General features: G+C 45.9%; 1 protein-coding gene across 1 annotated transcript in view; it reads left to right on the plus strand.

The window, feature by feature from the left end:
* Nucleotides 1-2,070: 2,070 nt before the first annotated feature.
* KREMEN2 (kringle containing transmembrane protein 2) overlaps nt 2,071-19,136 on the plus strand; it is a 51,015-nt gene continuing 33,949 nt past the window's right edge. Inside the window, exon 1 of the mRNA XM_060780577.2 lies at nt 2,071-2,756. Within this exon, the coding sequence (XP_060636560.1) occupies nt 2,690-2,756 (67 nt within the window). The 5' untranslated portion in view covers nt 2,071-2,689. The remainder of the gene's footprint in view (nt 2,757-19,136) is intronic.

A 19,136-nucleotide genomic window follows, 5' to 3' on the forward strand; every position in this document is an offset into this window, starting at 1 on the left:
TCTTTCTCGTCTGCTTTTCCGCCCCATCTCAGATTTCAAGGCTATGTGCAAAGAAGAGAGGGAATGAGAGAGAAAGGGAAGGGGGGAATAGGAGAGAGGAGGAATGAGAAAAAGAGATGGAAGGAGTGAGAGGGGGAATGAGAGAGAGGAAATGAAAGAAAGAGAGAGGGGGGATTGAGGAAGGGAGGGAGGGGATGAGAGGAGGGGATGAGAGAGAAAAAAGATTGAGGGAACCTCTCTGGAAAGTGTTACTAGATGACCACCTGTCAGGAGTGCTTTCATTGTGTCTTCCTGCATGGCAGGGGGATGGACTGCATGACCCTTGAGCTCCAATTGTTTGAGTCTATCTATCTATCTATCTATCTATCTATCTATCTATCTATCTATCTATCTATCATGAAAGTGGGGGGAATGAGAGAGAGAGAATAAGAGAGAGGGAGTGAAAGAAGGGAATGAGAGAGAAGGAATGAGAGAAGGGAGGGAGAGAGGGAGTGAAAGAAGAGGGAAAGAGGGAGGGAATGGGAGAGAGAGAATGAGAGAGAGGGAGGGAGGGAGGGAGAGGGAGTGAAAGAAGAGGGAAAGAGGGAGTGAAAGAAGGAGGGAATGAGAGAGGGATTGAGAGAGGGCTTAAGTGAGGGAGGGAAAGAAGGAGTGAAAAAAGAAGAGAATGAGAGGGAGTGAAAGGAGGAGGGAATGAAAGGGAATGTGAGAGGGAGTGAAAAAGGAGGGAATGAGAGGGAGAGTGAAAGAAGGAAGGAATGAGAGATAGTGAATGAGAGAGGGAGTGAAAGAAGAGGGAAAGAAGGAGTGAAAGAAGGAGGGAGTGAGAGAGGGAAAGAAAGAGAGAGGGAGTGAGTGAAGGACTGAAAGAAGAGGGAAAGAGTGAGGGAATGGGAGAGAGAGAATGAGTGAGAGAGAATGAGGGAGGGAGGGAGAGAGGGAGTGAAAGAAGAGGAAAAGAGGGAGTGGAAGATGGAGGAAATGAGAGAAAGGGAATGAGAGAGTGAGGGAGAGAGGGAGTGAAAGAAGAGGGAAAGGGAGTGAAAGAAGTAGGGAATGAGAGATGGAGTGAAAGCAGGAGGGAATGAGAGAGGTAGTGAAAGAAGGAGGGAATGAGAGAGAAGGAGTGAGAGAGGGAGTGAAAGAAGAGGGAAAGAGGGAGTGAAAGAAGAGGAAAGGCGAGAGGGCATGAGAGAGGGAATGAGAGATGGAGTGAAAGGAGGGAATGAGAGAGAAGGAGTGAGAGAGGGAGTGAAAGAAGAGGGAAAGAGGGAGTGAAAGAAGTAGGGAATGAGAGAGAGAGTGAAAGAAGGAGGGAATGAGAAGGACTGAGAGAGGGAGTGAAAGAAGGAGGGAATGAGAGAGGGAATGAGAGAGGAGTGAGAGAGTGAGTGAAAGAAGAGGGAAAGAGGGAGTGAAAGAAGTAAGGAATGAGAGAGAGAGAGAGAGAGAAGGAGGGAATGAGAAGGACTGAGAGAGAGAGTGAAAGAAGGAGGGAATGAGAGAGGGAGTGAAAGAAGGAGGGAATTAGAGAGGGAATGAGAGATGGAGTGAAAGGAGGGAATGAGAGAGAGGGTGTGAGAGAGGGAGTGAAAGAAGGAGGGAATGAGAAGGACTGAGAGAAGGAGTGAAAGAAGGAGGGAATGAGAGAGGGAGTGAAAGAAGAGAGAACGAGGGAGTGAAAGGAGGAGGAAATGAGAGAGGGAGTGAAACAAGAAGACAATGAGAGGGGGGGGGGATATGCCAGAGGGGTGAAGATGAGAGAGAGCGAGAGGAGGGAAAAGAGAGGGGGAACGAGAGAGGGGAAGCGAGAGAGGAAGAGGGGGGAATGACAGAGAGGGGGAATCCGAGAGAGAGAGAGGAAACGTGAGAGAGGGAGAAATGAGCCAAAGAAAGTAAGTGAAGTAAGAGGCAAGCAGCGGAGAAGACTCGGGCCCCTCCTCCTCCTCCTCCTCCTCCTCCTCCTCCGGGAAGGAAGGAAGGAGGGCGGGAGGGAGGGAGAGAGGGAGGGAGGGGGAGGTCCCAGGGCGGCCTGTCTTCGGGGCGGGGAGATCTGCGGGGAGCGGGGTGGGGATGGCGGGGGAGCCTCCTTCCCTTCTGCCTCCGTCCGCCAAGGGAGCCACTTGGGGGGAGACTGGGCGACGAGAAGGAGAGGCAGCAGCCCCACACAGCCCTCCGAGCCTGGGGATCTCCTCGCGGGCGCCCTTCTTCAGCCTCCGGAGGCGAGAGACACGCGTGGCGGGGAGGCGGCTCCGTCCGGGTGGCGCCGAGCTGAGGCTCTAGCTTCGGATGCCTTGGAGACACCCACCTGGCCGTGACACCTGGCGTGGGAGAGGAAGAGAAAGGCGGAGAAGAGAGACACACACACAGAGAGAGACCCATAAGCATCCCACTCCCAGAGCTGTCGAAACCCGAGTCGGGGCGGATTTGGGGAAAGTGGCATCAGAGCAGAGAAGACCGTCGGGCTTTCCCCTTCGGCCCTAGATCGCCCTCCATGGCAGCCCCGGGCCAGGAACCCGGAGAGAGGGAGCCCCAACAGCACGGCTAGCAGCCCCCCGACCCCTTCCTCCAGGACCCGCCTCCTCCGTGGCTCCCCCGCCTGCCCGCCCGCCCTTGTGGGGCTCCCTGGCTGTTCTGGCGCCCTCCCTCGGCGGGGCAGCCTCGGGGTCCCCAACAAGGGCTTCCAGAGATGCTTTTGGTGGTCTTCGGACTCCTGCTGGTGCTCCTTCGAGGGTCCAGGGCTCTGCAGAGGGCAGGTGAGTGCCTGCAAAAGGGACAGTGGGTTGGTTGCACAGCTAGTTATGTTGTTGAAAGCTTTCATGGCCGGAATCACTGGGTTGCTGTGTTTTGCGGGCTGTCTGGCCATGTTCCAGAAGCATTCTCTCCTGACGCTTCGCCCACATCTATGGCAGGCATCCTCAGAGGTTGTGAGGTGTGTTGGAAGCTAGGCAAGTGGGGTTTACATATCTGTGAGAGTGGGAAAAAGAACTCTAGTCTGTTTGAGGCAAGTGTGAATGTTGCAGTTGGCCACCTTGAAGGCCTTGCAGCATCAAAGCCTGGCTGCTTCCAGCCCGGGGGAATCCTTTGTTGGGAGGTGTTAGCTGGCCATGATTTACATTTAATATAATGCCAAGTTTAAAAAGCATTATAACTGTACCCATGGTTCACTTCTGATATGATAAATAAATAAAAAAATACATATTGTCGAAGGCTTTCATGGCTGGAATCACTGGGTTGCTGTAGGTTTTTCGGGCTATATGGCCATGTTCTAGAAGCATTCTCTCCTGATGTTTCGCCTGCATCTATGGCAAGCATCCTCAGAGATTGTGACCTCACAGCCTCTGAGGATGCTTGCCATAGATGCAGGTGAAACATCAGGAGAGAATGCTTCTAGAACATGGCCATATAGCCCGTGACCTCAGAACCTCTGAGGATGCTTGCCATAGATGCAGGCAAAACGTCAGGAGAGAATGCTTCTAAACATGGCCATATATATTCCGAAAAACCTACAACAACCCAAATAAAAAAATAAGCTGGCCCTGATTGATTCTTTTCTGGAATTCCCCTCTTTTGAGAGTGTTCCTCTTGATTTTAGAGTTCTTTTTTTAACATTGGTAGCCAGATTTTGTTCCTTTTCATGGTTTCCTCCTTTCTGTTGAAATTGTCCACATGCTTGTGGATTTCAATGGCTTCCTTGTGTAGTCTGACATGGTGGTTGTTAGAGTGGTCCAGCATTAACACCTCCCAACAAAGGATTCTCCTGGGCAGGAAGCAGGCATGCTTTGAAGCTGCGAGGCCATTCAGTGTTTATCAGTGTGGCCAATTGCAACATGCACACTTGCCTCAAAGAGATAAGAGTTCTTTCTCCCACCCTGAACATTATTCCACAGATATATAAACCCAATTTTCCTAGTTTCTAACAGACCTCACAACCTCAGAGGATGCCTGCCATCGATGTGGGCAAAACATCAGGAGTCAATACTTCTGGAACATGGCCATACAGCCCAGAAAACTCACAGCAATCCATAGCTATTTTGCATATGGATTCATAGAGTTGGAAGACACCACATGGGCCATCTAGCATCTATCCCAATCCCTTCCATACAGGAAAAGCACGATCAGAGTACTCCTGACAGTGACTGATTGCCATTCCGTTTAAAAGCATCCAAGGAAGGAGCTTCCATCACACTCTGAGGCAGAGAGTTCCACTGCAGAATAGCTCATATAGTCAGGAAGTTCTTCCTAACGTTCAGGTAGAATTTGGACCCATTGCTCCTAGCTTCAAGGGCAGCAGAAAACAAGTCTGCTCCCTCTTTCTTATGACACCCTTTCACATATTTTCACATATTTATACATGGCGTTGGCAGAGACCCCAAGGGCCATCCAGCCCAACTCCATTCTGCCCTGCACCTAAACTCAGCCAAAGCCCCTCTGCTTAAAAAAACCTCCAGAGGAGACTCTAGTCCAGTGTTGTTCAACCTTCCTAATGCTGTGACCCCTTAATATAGTTCCTCATGTTGTAGTGAACCCCAACCATAAAATTATTTTTGTTGCTACTTCATAACTGTAATTTTGCTACTGTTATGAATTGTCGTGTAAATATCTGATATGCAGGATGCATTCTCATTCACTGGACCAAATGTGGCAGAGATATCTGCTACGTCCAAATTTGAATACCGGTGGGGTTAGGGTAGGGGTTGATTTTGCCATTAGAGAATTGTAGTTACTGGGATTTATAGTTACCCTACAATCAATGAGCATTCTGAACTCCGCCAACAATGTAATTGAATCAGCCTTGGCATACAGAACTCCCATGACCAACAGAAAATACTGGAAGGGTTTGGTAGGCATTGACTTTGAGTTTTGGAGCTGTAGTTCACCTACATCCAGAGAGCACTATGGACTCAATGTCATATCTGGACCAAGCTTGGCATGAATACTCAATATGCCCAAATGTGAACACTGATGGAGTTTGGGGAAAATAGACATTGACATTTGGGAGTGGTTGTTGCTGGGATGTATAGTTCACTTGCAACCAAAGAGCATTCTGAACCCCACCAATGATAGGATTGGGCCAAACTTCCACTCCAGAAAGATTTGGGATGATTTGACCGTGAGTTAGGAGAGATGTAGTTCACCTACATCCAGAGAGCACTGTGAACCCAAAGGATTACACCAAAGGGGTTCCTAAAACCATCCGAAATATGTGTTTTCTGATGGTCTTTGGTGAGCCCTCTGAAACCCTCAGGAGTCCCAACCCCTAGGTTGAGAAACACTGGGTTAGTGTGAATGTCATCTATGCTGGCACAATAATAATAATAATAATCATCATCATCATCATCTTTATTTATACCCCGCCACCATCTCCCCAAGGGGACATGAGGCCAAGCCCAACAATTACATCAAAGCAAATATACAACTTAAAATAATAATAAATATAATAAAGATAAAAATAAAAAGCCATACAAGATTAGTACACAATACAAAATAAAATCACAATAGTCGATCACTATTTTTTGGGTCGGTTGCAGCCCGGGACAAAGGGAATGTTGTGTTGATGGTTGGTAGCCTTAAAAAAGGAGACGAGGAAGAGAAGGGTGACTCTCCAGTTGTTGGGGAGGTTTGGCACTGCAGATGTTTCCTCGCCCCATCGCTTGGCAGGATTATCCCCTCTTTCCTCCTCCTTCCCTTTCTCTGAGTAATGTTGCTTGGCCCCACAAACCCCCAGCCTTCAAAAAAAAAAAGAAGAAGAAGAAGCCCACATGCAACCCATCCCACAGTTATATGGCCACCTGTCCCACCCGATGGCAGACAGACGGAGCCTAGTCGATTTTGCACGGGATCCTTATTGGGCAGCTGCAGCAGTGGTAGGAAGAGAGGGAGGGAGGGAGACGGATTCTCCACCCCTGTCCGCATTCCCTCTCACTTTTAACCCCAGGTTTTGGCCCAGACGGCTTCTGTCTCCCCAGACGCCTTTGGCTGCCACCCAGAATACCTGTCAGATGGGAATCCTAAGTGCTTGAAACTGGCTCTACAGGGTTGGGCTGGGTTATAATTGGGGAGGTAGGGAGCCTGCAACGTTGTTGATGCCAGCGCGTGGTGGCATTGGTGGGTAGAGCTACGCCCTCCCCTTGAAGCAAGAGATGCTCCCAAGGAATGGGTCCTTCCTGTTCCCATCCGAAAAGTTGAATTGCTTTCCAAAGATAGTCATCACCGAGCAAATTATGAGAAAGAAGCATGAGAGTGACTTTTTTCTGCTTACATCATTCCTAGTTCTTGGGGTGCAGAGAGAGCTGGAGAACATGCATAGATGATAAACCATAACAACAAGAAGAATACATTGGGTTGCTGTGAGTTTTCCGGGCTGTATGGCCACCTTCCAGAAGCATTCTCTCCTGACATTTTGTCCACATCTATGGCAGGCATCTTTAGGTCTGTTGGAAACTAGGCAAGTGAGGTTTATCTATCTGTGGAATGTCCAGGGTGGGAGAAAGAACTGCTTGAGGCATGTGTGAATGCTGCAATTGGCCACCTTGATTAGCATTGAATGACCTTGCAGCTTCAAACCCTGGCTGCTTCCTGCCTGGAGGACTCAAGAGATTCATTATGTAGTGGTTTGATCATTATACTATGATTCTAAGGTCTGGGTTTGAATATCTACTCAGTCATAGAAACCCATTGGGTGACCATGGACAAGTGATAGTCTCTCAGCCTCATAGGATGGCACTGGCAATGGCCTTGCTACTTCAAAGCCTGCCTGGTTGCTGCTTTGGGGAATCTTTTGTTGCAAGGTGTTAGCTGACCCTCAGGAGTTCTTTCTCCTACCCTGGACATTCCACAGATATATAAACCTCACTGGTCTAGTTTCCAACAGACCTCACAATCTCTGAGGATGCCTGCCATAGATATGGGCAAAATGTCAGGAGAGAATGCTTCTGGAACATGGCCATATAGCCCAGGAAATTTACAGCAACCCAGTGATTCTGGCCATGAGAGCCCTCAACAACACAAGAATACATTGTTAGCTATTATTATTATTGTTATTATTATTGCTCTTCTTCTGCTGACAGTTTTTTATTGGATCAGAGGTTATGTGTTCTGGACTTTGAGTACATCTTCAACTTCCATGGCTCAATGCTACATAATCATGGGAGTTATAGTTTTACAGAGTGGCCTTTTCTGCCAAGGCATGCTTGTGCTTCGCCAAACTACAAATCCCCAAAATTCCATAGAACGGAACCACAGCAATTAAAGTGGTGTCAAACTGCATTAATTCTATAGTATATAAAGATGCACCAAACAATAGTCATCTAATGTTTACATATGTTGTTTAATTTCTTTTAATTGTTGTTGTTGTTTGGGCATGGAATAATGCCAATTATGTAAGCCATCCTGAATCCCCTTTTGGGTGAGAAGGCCGGGATATAAATGTCATAAATAAATAAATTCTCAGGATTATTCCAGCCAGCAAGGCCTCTGTGGTCCAGAAAGTTATGTCCTCAAGTTCTCCGTGAAACTTTAAGAAGAATGAGAAGGCTGTTCACTGCCCCAAAGACAAAGAGACAACAGCAGTCAGGGAAAATTAGAGCCAGGAGCAAATTGGACAGATAATACCATCACTTCTTTTCTGTGTACATAGGCTTAGTTCCAGTAGTGTAGTCATCATCCTAATCTGGTGTCTTCCAGTTGTGTTGGACCACAACCCATACCATCCCCAGATAGAAGAACACATGTTTAGCATACAGAAGGTCTCAGGTTAAATTCCTGGCATTGCCAATGAAGAAGGATCAGTTTCCAGGTGGTGAGAAAAACCTCTGCCTAAAACCCTGGGGAGACGCTGTCAGTCAAAGCGAAGGATGCGAGGCCAAATGGACCAGTGGTCAGACTCAGTTTAAGACAGCTTTGTGTGTTCGTAAGCCAGGCTGCACGGATACGCTCTGGGCTGAGGACCAAGTTATAAATGCTGTCCAGGTATCAGGAAAGAATCCATCCATACTCCACACCTCCCTTCCGTGTCTCTCTCGGGTAAAGAGAAAGGCGCCTGGATACTTTCCAAGGCCAGCAGGGACCTTAGATCCCAAGGATGTTCTGTGAATTGTTGAAATCACGTGGCTGTTACGGTTGCCAAATGCTTCATCTCTCAATTGTGTTTTTGTGTTTTTAACACACTACTTTCTAGACTTGCCTTTGTGTCTAAACCAGCATTCTTCAACTTGGGGGTCAGGACCTCTTTGGAGGGGTCGCAAGGAGGAGTGTCAGAGGGGTCGCCAAAGACCATCAGAAAACCAAATCTTTCGAGTATTTTCTGTTGGACACGGGGATTCCGTATGGGAAGTTTGGCTCAATTCCATCACTGGTTGGGTTCAGAGTACTCTTTGATTGTAGGTGAACTATAAATCCCAGCAATTACAACTCCCAAATGTCAAGGTCTATTTTCCGCAACTCCACCACCATTCACATTTGGGCACATTGAGTATTTATGCCAAGTTTCGTCAAGATCCATCATTGTTTGAGTCCACTGTGCTCTTTGGATGTAAGTGAACTACAACTCTAAAACTCAAGGTCAACGTTGAACAAACCCTTCCAGTATTTTTTGTTGGTCATGGGAGTTCTGTGTGCCAAGTTTGGTTCAATTCAATTGTTGATGGAGTTCAGAATGCTCTTTGATTGTAGGTGAACTATAAATCCCAGCAACTACAACTCCCAAATGGCAAGGTCTGTTTTCCCCAAACTCCATCACCATTCATATTTGGGCACACTGAGCATTTGTGCCAAGTTTGGTCAAGATCCATCAATGTCCACAGTGCTCTTTGGATGTAAGTGAACTACAACTCCAAAACTCAAGGTCAATTCCCACCAAGTCTTCCAGTATTTTCTGTTGGTCATGGGAGTTCTGTGTGTCAAGTTTGGTTCAATTCCATTGTTGATGGAGTTCAGAATGCTCTTTGATTGTAGGTGAACTATAAATCCCAGCAACTACAACTCCCAAATGACGCATCGGGTATTTGTGCCAAATTTGGTCCAGTGAATGAAAATACATCCTGCATATCAGATATTTGCATTACAATTCATAACAGTAGCAAAATTACAGTTATGAAGTAGCAACTAAAATAATGTTATGGTTGGGGGTCACCACAACATGAGGAACTGTTTTACGGGGTTGCGCCATTAGGAAAGTTGAGAACCACTGGTCTAAACTGTGCCCCCACTAGACAGGTGAGGATATGGAGACTCTGATACGAGGATCATTATGAAGGATGACCACAAACATTCCGTTTTCTGTTGGTGGGCAGGAAAAGAGATTTAAAGATGGGCTCAAGGCCAACCTTAAAAAGTCTGGCATAGACACTGAGAACTGGAAACCCTGGTCCTTGAGCGCTCCAGCTGGAGGTCAGCTGTGACCAGCAGTGCTGTAGAATTTGAAGAGGCACAAATGGAGGGCAAAAGAGGGAAACATGCCAAGAGGAAGGTGCATCAAGCCAACCCCAACTGGGACTGCCTTCCACCTGGAAACCAATGCGAGAGAACATGCAAGTCAAGAATAGGGCTCTACAATCACCTACGGACCCACCATACCCTGATCTTGGTAGACTATCCTGCTCGGACAACGAGAGATCACCTAACATGAAGGATGCATCAGTGAAAGTGGGACAGACAGGGGGTGGAGAGTGTGAGATTGAGAGTTAGGGTGGCACAGAAAGGGAAAGAGATGGCATCTTGTAATTTGGCAATCTCCACCCACTTGGCTCCACTCATTATTGGACCCAGCCCTGCTTTCCCTGGCTCCGCCCAACATCATCAGAGGTAGAAAAAGGTTCTCCAGCTCTGGTTTAGAGAGTTAGACTAAGACCAGAGAGAAACAGATTCAAATCCACACTCTGTTATGAAACACATTAGGTCACCCCGGGCAGTTACACAATAACTCTCTTTCTCCTTCTTTAGTTTATCCAATCCAACTGGGCTTCCTGGTGATGTTAAAAAGGGTGGACCTGGTGTTTAAAGAAAGACCATGTCGATTGCCCTTAATTTCCTGGAAGGAGGACGACATAAAATTAAATACAAGAGTGTGGATGAGTGAAGGCGTCTTCCCAGAAAAAAGTCAATATACCCAGATCTCGTCTGGTGGGAAAAGGGGTGTTATTTTTCCTGGAACACCCCGGCTCTCTGAAAATGTCCCCTTTCTGCTGTTTGAGGACAGTCTTTCAAGCGGAAATTCAATGGGCAAGGCTGGCACAGAGCAAATAGTGGTTGGTGAAGATTCACATGTTGAACTTCTACTGGCTGGTGCATGTACCATAATATGTATTGGCAGCAGACAGGGAGAACGTTGGCAGCTTCGATGGGTACAGAACACAAAACTTCGCCAATTGCCTCCTGGTTGTTTTACTAGGATTGGTCACAGCTTTTCTCCATTTCCTTTTCGGTTTTAGGAAATGCCGCCCTATCCCTTTGCATGCAGCTTCTCTATTTTCCCATGTCTGAGATGCTGGGAATTGGAAAGGCCAGCTGCAGTGCTTCAGATTGCCATAAGGAGACACTGGGGGCCCATCCACACAGCCCTATAGCCCAGGATATCAAGGCAGAAAATCCAACAATATCTGCTTTGAACTGGGTTATCTGAGTCCGCACTCAGATAATGTGGGATTTTCTGCCTTGGTATTCTAGGATATAGGGCTGTGTGAAAGGGCCCTATGTGTTGTCGAAGGCTTTCATGGCTGGAACCACTGGATTGCTCAAAGTCCAGAACACATAACCTCTGATCCAATAAAAACTGTCAGCAAAAGAAGAGCAATAATAATAATAATAATAATAATAATAATAATAATAATAATATTCTAACAATGTATTATTGTGTTGTCAAAAGCTTTCATGGCCAGAATCACTGGGTTGTTGTGTGTTTTCGGGGCTGTATGGCCATGTTCCAGAAGCATTCTCTCCTGACATTTCACCTGCATCTATAGCAAGCACCCCCAGAGGTTGTGAGCCTCTGGATGCCTGCCATAGATGCAGCCAAAACGTCAGGAGAGAATGCTTCTGGTACATGGCCATACAGCCCTGAAAACACACAACAACCCAGAGCCACTATGGTTTCTGGAGTTGAACCTGTTTTGTCCGTTTTGGATAGTTCCATCTCTGTAAGGATTGCTTTTAAGCTTTAGCTCTCCTGCAGGAGGAATTGTTGACTGTGCTGAGTTTTCTTTCACCAGGGAAGCTTCCAAACCTTTACTGGTCCCTTCTTGGTAAAGCAAGGATTTCCCTTTAGCCCAGGCATGGGGAAACTTGGGCCCTTCAGGTGTTTTGACTGTCCTGATTTTAGGGTTTGTTTTTTTAAAAAAAATACTGGTAGCCAGATTTTGATAATTTTCATGGTTTCCTCCTTTCTGTTCAAATTGTCCACATGCTTGTGCATTTCAGTGGCTTCTCTGTGAAATCTGACATGGTGGTTGTTAGAGTGGTCCAGCATTTCTGCGCTCTCAGATAATATGCTGTGCCCAGGTTGATTCATCAGGTGTTCTGCTATGACAGACTTCTCTGGTTGAATTAGTCTGCAGTGCCTTTCATGTTCCTTGATTTCTGTTTGGGCAATGTGCGTTTGGTAGTCCCTATGGAGACTTGTCCACAGCTGCATGGTATATGGTAATTCCCGCAGAGGTGAGAGGATCCCTCTTGTCCTTTGCTGAACATAGCATTTGTTGGATTTTCTTAGTGGAGTGATTGGCAAATGGAGCATATTGATCACTCTCTTTTGAATGATTCAGATTGTTACAAAGAAAACTGATCTATTGCCTGATACCTAAGTCTGGATGAAAACGAAGCCAAAAACCAAACTCACTGCAGTCTTTTTGTGTGACAAATCAGATTCCCTGTATATAATGAAACCTACTGTGGACATCTGTTCTTCTGCCCTAGTTAGCACCGAAATCAGCTGGGTTTCATGGGTTTTCCCACCTCTTTTGCTTAACAGAGAGCCATAGATCTTCTTCTTGGTTCGTCCTGAGCTCACATTGAATGCACATGATCCTGGGGTTGGGCCATTTTAGTCATAGTAAGATGCTTTGCAAATCAGTTATTAAAATCAGTAGGGTGGAGAAGTTATTATAATTATTATTTGAAATCCTGTCCCTGAGACAGAAGTTTCAAAGACTCTACAGAGCCATTGCCAACCAAAGTAGATGACTTTTGTGGATTTGATTTATTCACAGGCTTGATTAATACGTTTACTCTAGGAATCACCATTGAATTGTATTGGAAGACCAACTACTTAATCACACTAGAGAATGAATCCACTTTAAATCTGGTTTCTGCCTTCTGCAGAATTCTGGGGTTTGTAGTTTATGGAGGCTGTTGAAGGCTCCTCCCTAAACTACAAACCCCAGAATTCTGCAGGAGGCAGAAACCAGATTTAAAGTGGATTCATTCTCTAGTATGATGAGGCTACTAGACTCACAGTAGTTCTCAACCTGTGGGTCCCCACGTGTTTTGGCCTACACAACTCCCAGAAATCCCAGCTAGTTACCGGCTGTTAGGATTTCTGGGAATTGGAGGGCAAAACATCTGGGAACCCACAAGTTGAGAACCACTGACCTAGAGATTCCTTTTCTTAGCATTTGTAGGTTCTCCAGGATGGTCCACTGGAAGTTGAACATAAAATTATGCTGGAGGCCTTACAAATGTCAAGAGAGATGTAGACTTAAGTTTGAAAAAAGTATTTATTTTATCTCCCCTTTTTATTTTATGGGGTTCCTGTACTCTAAACCATAGCAATTGTGAAGGGCCCGCCATATATGTGTCCATGGAGGTGGATAAATAGCCCAAACTACCGTAAGGCCATTTCCTGTGTTCTTGTGTTTCTAAAACACCACCAGCTGCTGCCAGCTGCCAGCCAGGAATTGGAGCATTTTATTACTTTATTGCACAGAGAAGGTTATATAGTGCAGGGTCTAAAGAATGGGAAGCGGTGCCCCTTTTTCTTCTCTCCATCATAAAGCAGATCTGGGAACCTGTGTGACTTTTCAGACAGAGATGGATTAAAGCACACGGAGGCCCTAAACCAGTGTTTCTCAACCTTCCTAATGCCGCAACCCCTTAATACAGTTCCTCATGTTGTGGTGACCCCCCACCATAACATTATTTACGTTGCTACTTCATAACTGTAATTTTGCTACTGTTATGAATTGCAATGTAAATATCTGATATGCAGGATGTATTTTCATTCACTGGACCAAATTTGGCACAAATACCCAATATGTCCAAATATGAATATTGGTGGGGTTGGGGGCAGATTGATTTTGTCATTTGGGAGTTGTAGTTGCTGGGATTTATAGCTCACCTACAATCAAAAACTCCGCCAACAATTAAATTGAACCGAACTTGGCACACAGAACACCCATGACCAACTGAAAACACTGGAAGAGTTCGGTGGGCATTGACCTTGAGTTTTGGAGTTGTAGTTTACCTACATCCAGGGAGCACTGTGGACCCACACAATGATTGATCTGGACCAAACTAGGCACAAATAATCAATATGCCCAAATGTGAATACCGGTGGAGTTTGGGAAAATAGACCTTGACATTTGGGAGTTGTAGTTGCTGTGATTTATAGTTCACCTACAATCAAAGAGCATTCTGAACCCCACCAACAAGAGATTTAGGCCAGACTTCCCTTACAGAACCTCCATGACCAACAAAATATATTGTGTTTTCTGATGGTCTTTGCCAACCCCTCTGACACCCCCTTGCAACCCTCTCCCAGGGGTCCTGCCTTCCAGCTTGAGAAACACTGTGATAGAGTCACCATAGGGTTACCATAACTCAGAAGCAACTTGAAGGCACACAACAACATCAACAACAATAAACAACCCACCACTGCTTTGAAAAGTTTGGCGACCCCTCTGACATCCTCTCACGACCCCCAGGGGTCCAGACCCCCAGGTTGCGAAACAGTGCCCTAAATGTTGGCATGTTTAGGAGATTCCATTTGTATTTTCAACTCTGTTTTTAAATATTCACCTCCTCACACATTGAGGCCATGGATGGCAGCTTATGTACATTGAGCCCTTTTTCTTATCTGATAGTGAATTGTTTTATTGATTTTATGCTTAGTTATATGGTATTGATCTGTGATTTGGTTTATGTATGTCTGGCATTGAATTTTGCCATTTTTTCTGTGTAAATCACTTTTGAATCCCCTCAGGCATGAGAAAGGCAGTATATAAATACTGTAAATAATAATAATAATAATAATAATAATAATAATAATAATGCAACAGTGGGATTGAAGAGAAACAACTGGAAAAGCTGACACGATATGAGGATTTAAAGATCGAACTGCAAAGACTCTGGCACAAGCCAGTCAAGGTGATCTCAGTGTTGATCAGCACACTGGGTGCAGTACCTAAAGACCTTGGCCTGCACTTAAACACAATCAGCGCTTACAAAATTGCCATCTGCCAGCTGCAGAAGGCCACCTTACTGGGATCTGCATGCATTATTCACCAATACACCACACAGTCCTAGACACTTGGGAAGTGTCCAACATGTATGATCCAATACAACAGCCAGAAGAGTGTCTGCTATGGACTCATCTTGTTGTGTTTCTAATAATAATAATAATAATAATAATAGTTTTACAGGCAGCTAGTTTCCTCTGCCAAAGGGCGCTGGTGCCTCACCAAACTACAAATCCCAGGTTTCCACAGCAATGAGCCATGGCACTGATGTTGAACCAAATTAATTCTACAGTGTAGATACATCCTGGAAACTTGGAAACTATCCACGAGCAAAACTGATGCAGCAAGATAATTTATAGTGCCTAGAACAGTTTGGGTGGCATATGCAGCTCCGTTCTGCATCTTGGAAATGTTAGTGTTGGCACCGACCCATTAACATTAAGTCATTTAAATTGTTTACAGTGGCTAGAAATGGCCAGTAATGAATTAGTAACTCCATAATATTGCTGGCATTTAATGATCGAAAGACCTAATGAAACATATGGTGGTGAGGAAAAAAATTAACAACATTGAGACGACGGCATTCAATTTAGCACATTATTTCTATGGCCTTGCCTCCGGACAGAGGAATATCAAGAGAGGTCATAAGAACAGTGACTTTATTGCCCAAGAATAGTGACTTTGTTCACATTTGCTGCCTGAGATAATCACGTCACTCCCTCTAATAGAAGAACAGTCTCCGGCTGGAAGCAATGCATTATTTCATCCCCCCCCCCCCTTTCATTGTAATATGTTTTCTCCATTAATGGTTCCTTCCATCAGACAACAAGTCCCAATATTCCATAGGAAGGAGCATTCACAATTTAACTGGCTTCAAATAGCTGTGATCTGTTTCCATGCATGCAGGTTCTGCACAAGTTGTCCTTCTATCCTCTTTGCCTAGCCTCTGGGTGCATCAACATGGTCAAACAAATGCAGATTGGCACTACTTTACCTGATGATGTGGTCCAATGCTGTGGAATCATGGGGTTTGTAATTTGGTGGGGCGCTAGCATTCTTTGGCAGAGAAGGCGACAGACTGTAAAGCTGTATTTTTGTACTAAGAGATCCCTTGTAGACCAAGGATGATGGTCCTCCAAGTCTAGTGTCTTGGTGGTGGGTTCGTAGGTGGCTGTGGAGCCCTATTCTTGATCCGCATGTTCTCCCGCATTGAGGACGTCGTTTCCAGGTGGAAGGCAGTCCCTGTCAGAGTTGGCTTGATGCACCTTCCTCTTGGCACGTTTCTCCCTTTCACTCTCTGTTTGTGCCTCTTCGAATTCTGCAGCACTGCTGGTCACAGCTGACCTCCAGTTAGAGCTGTGGAATTATGGGGTTTGTAATTTGGTGAGGCACTAGCACTCTTTGGCAGAGAAGGCTAAAGACTGTAAAACAATGTTTTCATATTAGGCGATTCCTTGTAACCCGACATAATGGCCCTCCAAGTGTAGTGTCTTGGGGGTGGGTTCATAGATGGCTGTGGAGCCCTAGTCTTGATCTGCATGTTCTCCTGCAGTGAGGACGTCAGTTTCTAGTTGGAAGGTGGTTCCCTGTCAGGACTGACTTGATGCACCTTCCTCTTGGCTCATTTGTCCCTTCCTCCATTCATGCCTCTTTGAATTCTGCAGCACTGTTGGTCACAGCTGACCTCCAGTTAGAGCTGTGGAATCATGGGGTTTGTAATTTGGTGAGGCAACAGCACTCTTTGGTAGAGAAGGCTACAGACTGTAAAACTACAACTCCCAGGATCCCACAACATAGAGCCATAGCAATTAAAGTGGTGCCAGACTGCATTAATTCTGCAGTGTACCTACACGCTTTCTTGGGATCTTATATATACCAGTGTCATGTTCCAATGAAGTCTTCACACTATAACTATACACAGGAATATTTGTACTATGAGAGAAGGTGAAGCAAATTCAGGTGAGAGTAATAAAAGTGCAAAAAAGAAGCATGACTTTTCTGCTGAGATAGGAATTGCTGCTTGTAGAATTTTCTGCCTTGTGTGCCAAAATCATGCAGCTGGCCTGGGGTGTGCAATGGCCATGCCCTATGTGGGTGGTAGGGTGTTATTTTCAGCTTGACTTCAGGCAGCAAAATATCTTGAGTTGGCCCTGTCCCTAAGATACCATACATACGTAACCAAACTGGCAGCATCCATACACAATATGCAATACACAATACAGGTAGTCCCCAAGTTACGAACAGGATAGGTTCTGTAGGTTTATTCTTAAGTTGAATTTGTTTGTAAGTTGGAACAAGTACATTTTTGCATGTAATTCCAGCTGTGTGTGTATGTGTGTGTGTGTGGATAGTACAGGGAAGGGTTAACACCCCATTTTTTTGTGTCAGGAGCAACTTGAGAAACTGGAAGTTGCTTCTGGTGTGTTAGAGAATTGCCCGTCTGCAAGGACGTTGCGCAAGAGACACTTGGATGTTTTACCATTCAGTGGGAGGCTTTTCTCATGTCCCCACATGAGAAGCTGGGGCTGACAAATGGGAGTTCACCCTGCTCCCTGGATTTGGTCATCAGTCCTGCCAGAACAAGGGTTTAACCCAGGCATCCTCAAAGTGCGGTCCTCCAGCTGTTTGAGCCTCCAATTCCCAAAATTTTAGCCATTTAACAAGCTGGCTAGGGCTTCTGGAAGTTGGAGGCCAAAACAGCTGGAGGGCTGCAGTTTGAGGATGCCTGGTTTAACCCATTGAACTCAAATTAGTACATTTCTTCCGATAATGGATTTACATTGCCATATAATGAAGTTTGGAATGACATTATATAGATCTGTATAATGCTGTTTGGAGCTCCATGCAGTCATGCTGGCCGCATGACTTTGGAGGCATCTATGGACAATGCTGGATCTTCAGCATAGAAATGGAGATCAGCTGCTGACTCCATTCCTCTTTACTGAGCAGAGGTGGCTTGGCGGACCTGTGAGTTGTAGTCCTGCCCCAAAAGATAACTTTTCCAAGCTTCAAAAGGTGTGAATGCATTCTCAGTTTTCTTTTTTTAAAGAGAGGCATTAGAGATACGCTTGGAATCCCTATCAATTCCATTCCAAGCTCTTCCATGCTGCCTGTTGGGCCTTCCGACAGCTGCAGTCCCAGCGGGAGGAAGCCCGCCACAATAGTCCCGAAATAGCTAATCCCGGGTTTTTTGGAACAGAGCGATTCCCCTCCCTGGCTGCGTTTGGGGACATTCTCGTCACATTTCTCTTGCAATTCGGCAGCACTCAAGAGACCTGAACCACTTGTCCCTCTGATGTCCCACTCTCCATCTTGATATATTTTTCTCCCCCTCACATTCATGGCTTTATCTCCCCTCCCCATGGTCCCACCCTTAAGACAGCCCTTTACTAGGCCCAAACCAGCGTGCTGTAGGTTCAGCTGCCAACAGGCACCACCTGCTAGACATCCTGGCTCCGGCCGCTGTAGCCTTCCCCATCTCCCCACAAAGAACTCCCCCCAATTCCCTCCTCTCTCCACCCCTTTTGCTTTATATCAACCACCTGTTTATTATGTTCTCAGCTATTTCCATCCCCAACAACAGGTGGGACCGGTCCCCCTGGGGGTTCGTGTCTGCGAGGTCGGAAAGGCGTCTAGTTACAATCGGGAGAAGCCGGGCTTCGGAAAGGCAGGAGTAGCAAGGGAAGGGAAGCGTGTGACCCATGGGGTCTATATTCCCAGCTGTGGAAGGACATTAATATGTCTGGGATACAGAACAAGGGCAGGCTAGCAGCCAGGGCTGTCCGGTTCTCAGGGAGGCATCCAGCCGACGGGCCCCTTCTCTCGCCAACCTTGGCGCTCAGCTTTACTGAATCCAAAAGAATGCCAACCATAACGGTGCTTTTTCTATAGTGCTTGTAACAAAGCAAGGATGTGGGATCACGATGCTGTCACAAGGATATTTACATTCTGGAAGATGCTGACTAGACTGCACCACGAGATGCAGAGCCAACCTTAAGAAATGGGGCCACAAAGTGGAGTCCACGACATGAGAGTGCGGAGAAGAGCAAACCAGAGACCACCTACTACAATGCAACCTGAGCCCTGCCACATACACAATGGAGGACCTCCTTAAAGCAACACCAGAGGCACTCCAAGTGGCCAGCTACTGGTCAAAAAACATTTAATAGAATGCCAAGTTTTTAAACTTTGTGTTTTTAAAATACGTCACAGCTATACCCTTGGTTTTCTCCTGATATGATAAATAAATAAAATAACTGTAAAATTACATACATCCTGCCCTACCTTTACTCATAGACAGTCTTCCATAGTCCCTGGAGCAGAACCCCTGGAAAAGTGGGGAAACTGTGAGTAGAAAACTACCTGAAAAAAACAACATCTAACTTGGAATACCATACTCCTATTGAAGGAGCTCCACTAGTTCCTGACAAGTTTCTGGGCCCAATTCATAGTGCAGGTTATTACCTATAAAGCCGTATATGCTATACCTATCTTGGAGACCACATCTCTTTCTATGAACCAGCACGGGCTTTGAGATCGGCAGGGTAGGCCCTTCTCTCAGTCCCACCACCATCTCAAGTGCGGTTGGTGGGAATGAGAGAGAGGACCTTCTTTGTAGTGGCTCCCCGGCTCTGGAATGCCCTCCCTATAGAGATTAGATTAGCCCCAAATCTCCAAACCTTCCAT

The sequence above is a fragment of the Anolis sagrei genome, chromosome 6 (genome assembly GCF_037176765.1).
Source record: "Anolis sagrei isolate rAnoSag1 chromosome 6, rAnoSag1.mat, whole genome shotgun sequence".
NCBI classification, from domain to species: Eukaryota; Metazoa; Chordata; class Lepidosauria; order Squamata; family Dactyloidae; genus Anolis; species Anolis sagrei.